An 11254-nucleotide genomic window follows, 5' to 3' on the forward strand; every position below is an offset into this window, starting at 1 on the left:
TGAAGGTTCTGCCGCACAGCGGGAACTCACAGCACGATGGGCTGGGTACAGAACAGCAGCCTGCCCTTCTCTGAGCCCTGAGACCACAGGCTCTCTGCTCTAGCTCGAGCCCCACCACTGATCCTCTATGAAGTGGAGAAGGGTTTGGGCTCTGAGGACAAGTGTCAGTTCCATTAGCAAATTTCCAGCTCTGTATTCCCAGCTATACCAAGTCACCTCAACACAGGGCCTCCACTAAAACCTGAAACTCAATATGTCCAAGACAACCTCCCCACCTTGCCCTCTCTGCTCCTCCCACTCCTCACACGTCATAGCCAGCAGAGCACGAACGGTGCTGGTCTGCCGGCTGATGACTAATGCATTGTGAAGTATCTGGTATAAAATCATAAGACTTAAACTAAGACTGAAATTATAAGCAGTCCAAGGCTTCATCCATGGGCAGAGGAGGAGAGCTGAGTTCATCCTGGGGCTCCCTGGTTGTTTCTGGAGGCTCCGGAGCAGACAGACTGGAGGAGAAGCTGTGGGCAGCCTTCCAAAGAGAACCCACCATGTTACCCACACCCCTCGCATCAAACACTGCACACAGGCAGACTGAGGCCCCGTAGCAGTTTCCTCCAGCTGCTGTAAGGAATTACCACAAGCTTAATGGCTGAAAACAACACAAGTTTATTATTTTACAGTCTGGAGGTCACTGCATTCCTTCTGGAAGCTCCAGAGGAGAATCCATTCCCTTGCCTTTTTCAGCTTCTAAAAACTGCCCGCATTTCTTGGTTCATGGCGCCTTTCTCCATCTTCAAATTTAGCAGCATTCCATCTTCCAGTCTCTCTCTGCTTCTCACCCTCCTGCCTCCGTCTCATAAGGACGCTTGTGATTCCACTGGGCCCACCTGGATTACCCAGGATGGTCTCCTCATCTCTAGGTTCTTAATCACATTTGTAAAGTCCCTTTTGCCATGTCAGGTGACATAGTCACAGGTTCTTGAGATTAGGATGTGGATGTCTTTGGAGGGCACCAAAGATTATCCTGCCCACCACAGACCCTGAGCAGGGGCCCAGGCTGGAACTCAGCCTCCTGCCTTCCTACCGACTCTGTTCAAAGTAGAACTTGGTGCGGGCCGAGGGCTCACTCTCTTCAGTGAGACGTACTGGTTGCTGGGGCTTTGCCGGGCCACAGAGGAACCAGCCAGGCCAGGCAGCAGCCTCGAGCCTGAAGGCAGAGCCCAGGCTGCTCTGGAAGAAGGTGAAACGCGTGGCCTGCTCGCCACCTTTGTACAGGTCCTCGATGCACACGTCCTGTGGGGGCAAGGCAGCAGCTGCAAGATGATGGCACTGATGGAGATGTCAACCCCAGAGGCCATGGGGCTTGGCCAAAGAGGGACTTGACAGGACTTTACGCAGGATGCTGCCTTCTGCAGGTTCCGGAGGGCAAGGGTCTTGGTGCTGGGTGCAGAGGGAGGGGGTGGAAACCTGAGGGAAGGGGGCGCGGGGACCTGCCCGGGGAATCAACAGTTGGGCACAGAGATGCCAAAGCATTATGGGGGCCAGGCCGGGTCTGCAATGTCCCCCAGAGAGGGGAGAGGTCTCTCACCTCCAGCTGCAGGGAAGGCCCCTCTCCCGTCTCCACACATGCCAGGCAGCGACTGCCTCCCTGGATCCCCAGGAGGATGGGGACCTTGGTGCGGTCCAGGCCTCTGTTGGGAAGTACACAGATCTTCTCTGGGAGGAAAGAGAAAAGAGAATCTGGAGATGAGGGGACCCCAGATGGCAGGCTCTTGGCGAGCAAAGGCTTGGGCAGGAAGTGACTGGGCCTGGGCACACCCGGCTGGCCCTGCAAGTAGGCTGCAGGAAGAGGCAGGACTTCTCAGGCATCATGCCCCTGTCTGGGAGAGGCTGTGACTGCTCCCTGCCTCTTGCTTGAACTTCCAGCCTCCAGTGGGGAGGGAAGGGAGAGAGAAGGGAGGGGCTGTGCTAGGTGGAGCGTGGGTGAGTGTCAGGGGTGGAGGCACCAGAAGCTTACCTGCACAACAGTTGTCTGCTTCAGGATCTCCCACCAAGAGCTGGCTGTCTCTCACGTAGACAGCCTTCTGGTCTGCATCTTTAATTCTGGAACAGGATGGCAGTGCTGATGGCCCACCCCCTTTAGGGACCCCTGAGACCCCATCCCCTTCCCCCACTCCCAGCCTCCAGGCTCTGAATCACCACACTGAGCATTTGGGGGACTCTTCTCTCCTCCACCATGAGAAGTGGGGCATGACTCCACCCAGGAGCACCTGCAGACCACGCCAGCCTTCAAGCGAGGAAGGCCGCCTGGGCTCGTGCTTTCCAGAGGCTGCCCTTCCTGCCTTCACGCGGGTCCCTGGAGGAGTAGGAGGAGCCAACACCTCTCATGGAGGGTAAAGGACATTTCTGACTTCTGGAGGAATGTCCTGGTGGGGCTCAGATGTCTCTGGGATTCAGTAAGCCTTATCCCTGGTTTTCTGGGCCTGCCCCTATTTTTCATAGATGTTTATTCTCTTTAATAAAGGAATTAATTGAGTGCATGATGAAGTGTGATTTGCTTTTCAGATATTTTGAAGACTTTTTACAGGAGAAAACCCACAAATCAGACCAAAAAACCCTCCTATGTGACAGTAAGCATCTGACATTGTTCCCACCCCACTCTAGGCCAGGGCGAAGTATGTTCTCAGTGCCAAATATAGAGGGTGAGCAGGGAGCTGGAGCAGGGCCTGATTCCAGTCATTCGGGAGTGGCCGTGATTCTAATGAGCAGCCCGGGAGGGTAATACGTGCTGGGGAAGCTGAGAGAAAGCATAGCAAGCATGCAGGACATTGAAGTCTTGCAGGTTATTCGTTCGGTTGCCTGGCTGGTTTCAAAGATGCCCATCAGCAGCTCCCAGGAACCAGGGAGTCTGCGTTACCTCTGAGGGCAGAACCTCTGGACTCATGCCACCACCTCCAGGAGATTTTCTACTCTCAGTAACAGCTGATTATAATACTGTCAGCTAATGACTGTATGTGTTTGAAGCAGGTTCACTTGTACAATAAATACAAGGGTCCGCAAAGGTCCTGGGCTTGCCCACACCATTCCCCCTCCATCCTCAATAGCAGGACCTGACAACGTGCTCACTAGCAACGTGCATATGGCAGACCAGAGCCCAAGCCTGGTGCCCTCGAGCACTGACACCCGCTTTATCACTTGTGTGCTTCTTGGCCAGGCTGTTCCTTCCTGGAGGCCAGGACTGCCCCACACCTTGTCCAGGACAGCACAGTGCCCATGGGAGGAATGGAGGAAGTGCATCCTCAAGATCAATTCTATTTTGTTTTATTATGCCTTATCTCATTCCTCAAGGGGCTTGATCAGTTTAGGACATCACAGTGAACTATACTAAGGATGCAAATCTTGAGTGAAGTAAGATGCAAGTAAGAGCTGGAAGCCCAGACTGGGAGTCAAGGCCGCAGAGGCCTCCAAAGATTTATGCTGTCGTTGAGATTCAACATTGTCTCTAGCAGCACAGAGGATGTGGCATCTGATCCCTTTTGGTAGCTGTGGGGGAAGTTGTTTAACTTGGGCCTCAGTTTTCAGATCTATAAAAAGAGGTTAGGAACACTCCCCTTATAGATTTTTAGGATAGAGGCAGGACAGAAGAACGCTGGCATCTTGCAGATGCTCGGAAAAGAGAGCTATTGTAATTGCAGTAGTAATGAAGCTTAATTATGGGGCTCTTGAGGTTTCTAAGGTGAGAAGAGCCTCATCCCTCTGACTCAGCCTTCCTCCTTCTTCCCATGTGATCCCCAGACCCCCTGATTGGGAAAGTGGGACATGCCAGGACGACTTACATGTAGTATCTTGCCATGGGGAGGGAGCACATTCCTGCAATCAGGGGTGTCTGGTCCTCCCTGAGGGGGAGCAGAGAAGGGCTGTTAGAGGAGGGTGGGTGGGGCTGGGGGCAGACAAGCGCTGGGCTCAGCACTGCCCGGCCACAGGCTGCAAGCACCCCCCACCTGCCAGAATCCTCCAAAGTTGCCCAGCCCGGGCAGCTCTGCCTCTCCCTCCCGCAGGGCTGCGAGCCTGGNCTGGGCTTGCCCACACCATTCCCCCTCCATCCTCAATAGCAGGACCTGACAACGTGCTCACCAGCAACGTGCATATGGCAGACCAGAGCCCAAGCCTGGTGCCCTAGAGCACTGACACCCGCTTTGTCACTTGTGTGCTTCTTGGCCAGGCTGTTCCTTCCTGGAGGCCAGGACTGCCCCACACCTTGTCCAGGACAGCACATTGCCCATGGGAGGAATGGAGGAAGTGCATCCTCAAGATCAATTCTATTTTGTTTTATTATGCCTTATCTCATTCCTCAAGGGGCTTGAGGGAGTTTAGGACATCACAGTGAACTATACTAAGGATGCAAATCTTGAGTGAAGTAAGATCCAAGTAAGAGCTGGAAGCCCAGACTGGGAGTCAAGGCTGCAGAGGCCTCCAAAGATTTATGCTGTCGTTGAGATTCAACATAGTCTCTAGCAGCACAGAGGATGTGGCATCTGATCCCTTTTGGTAGCTGTGGGGGAAGTTGTTTAACATCTTTGGGCCTCAGTTTCCAGATCTATAAAAAGAGGTTAGGAACACTCCCCTTATAGATTTTTAGGATAGAGGCAGGACAGAAGAACGCTGGCATCTTGCAGATGCTCGGAAAAGAGAGCTATTGTAATTGCAGTAGTAATGAAGCTTAATTATGGGGCTCTTGAGGTTTCTAAGGTGAGAAGAGCCTCATCCCTCTGACTCAGCCTTCCTCCCTCTTCCCATGTGATCCCCAGACCCCCTGATTGGGAAAGTGGGACATGCCAGGACGACTTACATGTAGTATCTTGCCATGGGGAGGGAGCACATTCCTGCAATCAGGGGTGTCTGGTCCTCCCTGAGGGGGAGCAGAGAAGGGCTGTTAGAGGAGGGTGGGTGGGGCTGGGCTCAGCACTGCCTGGGCTCAGCACTGCCTGGCCACAGGCTGCAAGCGCCCCCCACCTGCCAGAATCCTCCAAAGTTGCCCAGCCCGGGCAGCTCTGCCTCTCCCTCCCGCAGGGCTGTGAGCCTGGGACACGCACACCCACACTAGTGCCAGTTCTGGGAAAGGGGAGAAGAGGTTCCCCCAAATAGCTTAGCCAGGACGCTTCCCAGGCCTGAGAGGGGGGTGTGGTGTGCTCTACCTCACAGTTTGAGGATGAGTCCTGCTCAAACCCAGACCCACTTCCCAGCTGGGCCTGAGGGCCACCACACTTTTGTCCGCCTACCTAGCAAGGGGTCAGATATCCAGAGCCCAGAGGGGAGAGGAAAGAGCAGCACTATGGGGAGGACCCCCAGTGGCAGTGGAGCAGGCAGGATCTCCCTGCAGAGTCAGAAAGCACCATTGCTAGGGACTGGACTCTCTGCCGAGACTGTTAGAAAGAGCCCACCCACACTCCCCCATTCTGCTCCAGACGAAAAACAGCACTTGTGTTTTTGAGGGAGAACAATCTAAAGATAGTGCCCTGGGATAAGTTCCAGGCTACTCTGCTCCTTCCCAGTGGGTTACCCTGTCTTAGAGAGCTTCCCTAAAATGACCATGCTTCAGAAAGACCAGTCCAAAATCTAGCATGGAAAGGAACCCAGAGCCAATCAGAAGTTGGAAAATAGCCCAGAAAAGTAAATGCAAGGATGGCTAGGGCCAAGGTTTACCCAGCAGATCTGATTCTCACCCAGTGAGAAAAGAAAAGAAAAATAGGTAAGAAAACAGAAAGTAAGAGGAGATGAGAAACAAAAGAAAGAAGGTGGGAAGAAAGGAGTGAGGCTCAGAGAGGGGAAAGGGTGACATGGAGGAACCTCTGTGGAGGCAGGCAAGGAGGACAGATGGACGCTGGGGGCAGGACTTCCAACCACCACGGCACCACTGAGTCCACAGCCTGGGCATCAGAGGAAACAGGGCTGCAGCCAGGGAGGTTTAGTGCTGCGTCTGACACTCTGTCACCTTGCACACGTCTTTTTCCATCCCTGGACATCGAGGTTGGAATTTAAGAGTTGGTGGGAGTGAAGATAACAGGGCACTGATAAAGGTCTGAATTCTTGGTGGACATTGGTGTTGCGAATCAGAGTCTTAAAGCATTTCATATGCTTTGATATCATATGTGTTGCCCTTATTCTAAGGATTAATAGTGGATCACCCAAATGTTTAGTCACAAAGATGTTCACTGCATTATTTTTTATAATAGTGAGCAGTTGGAATAACCTAAATGTTTAGTAATAGGTAATTGGCTAAAAACATGACGGCAAATTCAGTAAATAAGAAAGTATGTGCTTGTTAAAAATGATATTGTAGAAGCCTGTTTCGTGACTTAAAAGTTTCCAAAAAAGTGAAAAATGCAGGTTATAAATAATGTATGCATTATAACTCCATTTAAATCCACACACATACATAGAAACAAAGAAACGTAGAAACTAATGCTGGGGTTACAGCACTTATCGCCCAGATTGTGAGTAATTTTTATTTATTTTTTTAACATCTCTTAACATTTTTCCTATAATGAACATGAATTTCCTTTGTAGCATGAAGTAAGTTTTAATTTTCTTAAATGAATTGCTCAGTTAAAGTCATTGGCTCCCAAATGTGCCTGCCCATCCAATTCCCCTGGGGGACTCTTGATAAGTAGTACGCGTATTTCCTGGGCTGAGGGTTCTGATTTAGTGTGGCTAGAAGTGATTCCAGAGGTCGACCAGGCTTGGGAACAGTATTCTTCTCACTCTTTAATGAACATAGAAATCACCTGCAGCTCTTGTGAAAATGCAGATTCTGATTTCCTCAGTCTGAAGTGGGGCCTGAGACTCTACGTTTCAAACATGCAGCCAGATGATGCTAAAGCTGCTGGTTCTGGGACCACGCCTTGAGCAGCAAAGGACTAGATGATCCCCCCAGCCCAGCTAGTCCAACAGCAGCATGACCTCGACACAAGCCCTCTCAGTGTTATGCTCCCTCTTGGTCAAACTATTGGGGCTCCTGTGGTGTGGTAGCAGTATAGGCAGCCCGGTCCATGGCCATACCGATTCAGGTGGGGCAAGCCAAGGTGTGAAGACCAAGGGCTGGGCGCTGCTTCAGTGAAGCTGGACAAGTGGGTGGAGGACTCCCACTCTTTGTCAATGTCAGCTCAAAGAGCCAGCAGAAACCCAGTGTGATCCAGTCCAGCTGGATCCCTAGGGCCCTAGAAACTTCCCACCCTGGCATAGCCAAAAGTTCCAGTGTCTGTCCTAAAGACTCCCATACCAGGCCCTCTGCCTGGCTTCTGGGTGGATTGTGAGCAGTGAGTAGAAGTGAGAAAAGCTGGCTTCTAGCCCACCCTGAGCCTAGAATCCTGGAGCTCAGCCTCCACTGTGGTCCCTCCAATGTACCACACACCCCATCCCCAAAGCTTTCCCCTCCCCATTGTCCTCAAATGGCTTTTCGCTGGGCTTTGCCCTATACCCCTCTTTTCTTCCTCTCTGCCTGGACACAGCCTCCAGCTCTCCCAGACCTCCTCAGCTCACCTGTCCTGGGTCAAACACCACCACGTAGCCCTGGGCTTCCTCTGTGCTCTTTTGCACACCACACCTGCCCTGTCCTGCCCTCATCTCCTCCTCCTACACATTATCCATGTGGGTCTGTGCTCTTGAGGCCAATATCAACTTCTGGGAGCCACCTCTGAAGACTATTTTTCGATTTTTTGGTATTTGATCACTGCCCTCTTGGAACCTTTGCCGTGGATTAACTCCCTTCACGTGTCTCCTCTCTTCTCAGGACCATTGTAGGCTCTCCCTCCTTCTGGGGCTGTCTGTAAGGTGGAGAGTCACAAGACCAAGTCCTGAGCACTTCTATCTCATATCCCATGGGGCTATGACTCATTGATTTCTACAGCTGCAGTCATCATCTTGGTCTAGTGCCTCCCAAACCCAGACTGACGTCCTACTTTATCTCCAGCAGTTTGCAGGACAACCTCCTTTGGATGTCCTGCCATCACACCCAGCCAAACATATCTAAGACTGAGCTAATCATCTTCTCCTCCTAACCCACATATCCCTCCCAATTCCATTTCTCTCACGACAATAATATACCTCTCATCAGTGAAATTCAAAACCTGAGAATCACTGACAGTACCTCCCACTTCTGACTTTATGTCCGAGTTATCAACAAGTCCCAATAGATTACTCCTTTAAAATATAACTTTGTGTTCTTAATCGCCATAATAGCTGTGCTCATATTCCTGGGTTTTCTACCTTCCATCCGACCCAGGCTGTGTGAAGTTCCTGGACTCATTTTCCCAGTACATCTCTCACACCCCGGCCCAGCTCCAGAATCTGCAGTGGCTGCCCTTTTTTTCACCATCTGGCCCTGATTTCCTTGTATTACAGTATCTCACTTCTCCATGGGCTCTAAACCGCCCCTGCGGGCAGCATAACTTCTTTCTCATCTTCTCAGTGGGCATACTCGGAGTTGTCTTCAATCCCCCCCCCCCTTCACAAGTCACTCCTGCTCAACACTATTCATTCAGATCATTCTGTATTTATATAACTGGACATGGTGTCAGTATAAATAGCTTTAGTATCTATTTCTGTCAAATTAATTATCAGCTCAGAGTGACAGCTCAGACATACAGGGTTATGTCGCTTACCCTCCAATTCTCAATTTGAGCATTACATGGTTATTAAGGTTCTTTCTAGGTCAAACTATCTACGATTCAATGACTCAGAGTTTAATGAATCTTTCCCTTACTATCATAACCTTACTCTGAACTCCTACTAAATTTCACTGTATTGTTTATTGTTGTACCTAAAGACATTTGTCTCCCTCATAAAAGCTAACAAGATCTTGAAGTCACGAAGCATGGCTTCTGGCTCACTTGAGGCTCTCCAACCACCTTAACTGACATTCCCTTATTTTTATGAGCAGGACATAGAAACACACACAGCAGACTTTGAACGGTAAGGCCAATCAGAGACCTAGCTCCACTACCAATTTTTCTTGCTACCTTTTGTCCCTGGGACTCCAAATTTATCATCATTGGAATGGGAGGTTGGACAAGGTCAGTATCTTTCAAAACAGTTTTAACTTCCACAATAAAATTTTACACAGAAACCTAAAGAGCAGATAAAGGAGACCTGTTTTTGCTGAAGCAGGGAGTGATGCAGACCCTAGAACCCTGCTAGTATTTCTCTTGCTTACTGAAGCAGACACTGGGGGACTTCCAGGGAACTGAGGAACTCCCAAGCTTCACCAGACACTGTTTGAATACCCCTGGCCTACATGATTTCTTCTGAGTTTACTTGCTAAAATTTGTGGTTCTAAATATTTTAAAATCTTGATTTGACTTAGCCTATAACTTCTCCCCAAATCCCTCTATATGGTCCTAGACTTATTTAGCATGTTCTGTGGAGGGGCTACCTTGTTACCTAGAGATCTTGCCAGGAGGAGTGAAGCGGGGGCAGGGTTGTGTGAATATCAGAAATATTGACAGAAAGAAGAAGAAAAGAAAGAAAGAGATGGACTGCCTGTCCACCACTGACCTGCAGATCCTGGGGGCCTGGAACTCTGATGCCTGGAACTTCCAACTCATTTCTCCAGGCATCTGAACTGAATTTATACTGTATGGTCAGAGTGGGTCAGGCCTGCAGCAATCTCTGTAATTGGCTCCAGGACAGGCAAGAAGAAAAGCCTACAGATTTCAAAATGTCTTTGACACAGTATGGATAATAAGAAGGTGGGGATGTTAATAAGTGTTTGTCAAAGGGGGAGAGAGTCACCCGTAAAGCCTTGGCAGAGGCCAGGTACTAGGCCCCCGCTCTGCAGCTACTGTCATTGACTACATTATTAGTGGTTTGACAGCCAGATAAACAGTGCTGGGGTCAGATGTCTTTGGTGTCCCATGGAGTTCATCCTAGGCTTGGAGAAGTGAATGCAAGAGAGAGTGTGTCTGAAGAGCCCCAGCACAGAACACCCTCTGATGCCTGAAGCCAGCCTACAGTCAGAGAGCCAGAGTGAGAGCAGGGGCTGATAGCATTGTGAGTGTGGCCCTGTTTGAAAAGATAAGATGGAAGTCTCTGCTTTTCAGTAGATTTAATTTGCTGGTACTAGCTTGAACATCTAAGAAAACCCAGCTGCAGAAAATACTGACCTTAGATTCACTCTGGGACTGGGCAGGTGCCATGTTCCCCAGACTACTAGGGAATAGGACAAGTGAGCAGGGGGGACGGTAAAAAGCATTTGTGTCTCTAACTGACATTACTTGACAGTCCATCATCCATGCATCTATCCATCCATCCATCCGTCCATCTGTCAATCACAAAGGGCAGAGAAGCTTATGGCATTATGTTCCGCGGAAACCAACAGCCTTATTGTAATTCTCCAATAGCCTTATCATAATTCTCCCTCTTAGGTCATTTGCAAAGTTCCACAAAGGGTTTGGTGAGGAAGTGGGAGAGGCAAGTCCAAGTCCCAGTTGCCTATGGGATGAGAGATGAGAAAAGATGGGCAGAAATGGGGCCAGATTTCTGCTTTTTAAGGACAATGATCATTCTTCACCCTCTCTCCCAATCTCTCATCCCTCTGTGGGAAGAGTCAAAGCGTGGGGTGTTATATCAGGCAATCATTGAGTGTTTACCAAGCGTTTACATGCCATGTGACAAAGACATTCAATAGACAATCCCTGTTGTTAAGTAGCTTTACAATCCAGCTAGGGAGCTAAGTCATAAACACTTGCAAAGATAATTAAGAAGACCAGACTCTCTAAGCTGCGTGTCAAAGATATGTTGGAGATAATAGTGGCAGAGAAACTCCTTGGGTAAAATAATTCTTAGGACTGAAAGGACATTAGACATGACATCATAGTCTCCCTCCAAATGGAGAAATCCTTGTCATAGCATCCCTGAGAAACAGGTTAATTAGTCTCTTCCTCAACACCTCCAGGGCCAGGAATCTCACAACTTCTTGAGGAGCCCTAACAGTGTCTGTGAGCCTTGTGGTTAAAATTTTGGGGTCATATAGTAAAAACAGCCTCCACATAATTTCCACCCACTGGCCCATTTGTGCCTGGACTAACATGTGTATTCTTTTTTTTTTTTTTTCCTTTTTGTCTTTTTTCGTGACCGGCAACGGATCGCAACCCTCAGTGTCGCGCCCGTACCGGACTGGGACCGGCAACAGGATCGCAACCCTCGGTGCTGCGCCCGCGCCTTGCTCAGCCAGTGAGTGGCCGGTCTGTATGTGGGA

General features: G+C 49.8%; 1 protein-coding gene across 1 annotated transcript; it reads right to left on the minus strand.

Annotated features, from left to right (window-relative positions):
- Positions 1-798: 798 nt before the first annotated feature.
- On the minus strand, positions 799-9583 carry IL1F10 (interleukin 1 family, member 10 (theta)). The gene is made up of 5 exons (XM_008579219.1): positions 9553-9583; positions 3837-3896; positions 2018-2103; positions 1589-1716; positions 799-1293 (listed from the first exon to the last, which is right to left on the minus strand). The coding sequence occupies exons 2-5, from the start codon at positions 3866-3868 to the stop codon at positions 1081-1083; spliced, it is 459 nt and encodes a 152-aa protein (XP_008577441.1). The 5' UTR covers positions 3869-3896; positions 9553-9583; the 3' UTR covers positions 799-1080.
- Between the last annotated feature and the right edge of the window lie 1671 nt (positions 9584-11254).

Source organism: Galeopterus variegatus, unplaced genomic scaffold (assembly GCF_000696425.1).
Source record: "Galeopterus variegatus unplaced genomic scaffold, G_variegatus-3.0.2 Scaffold1836, whole genome shotgun sequence".
In the NCBI taxonomy this organism is placed as follows: Eukaryota; Metazoa; Chordata; class Mammalia; order Dermoptera; family Cynocephalidae; genus Galeopterus; species Galeopterus variegatus.

Excerpts from the sequence above, each read along its gene's own strand:
- IL1F10 (XM_008579219.1), bottom strand. The coding sequence starts at position 3,868 with ATGTGCTCCCTCCCCATGGCAAGATACTACAT. Across the intron at positions 2,104-3,836 it reads CCCATGGCAAGATACTACAT|AATTAAAGATGCAGACCAGA; the intron begins GTAAGTCGTCCT and ends ATCCTGTTCCAG. Across the intron at positions 1,294-1,588 it reads GGCCTTCCCTGCAGCTGGAG|GACGTGTGCATCGAGGACCT; the intron begins GTGAGAGACCTC and ends TTGCCCCCACAG.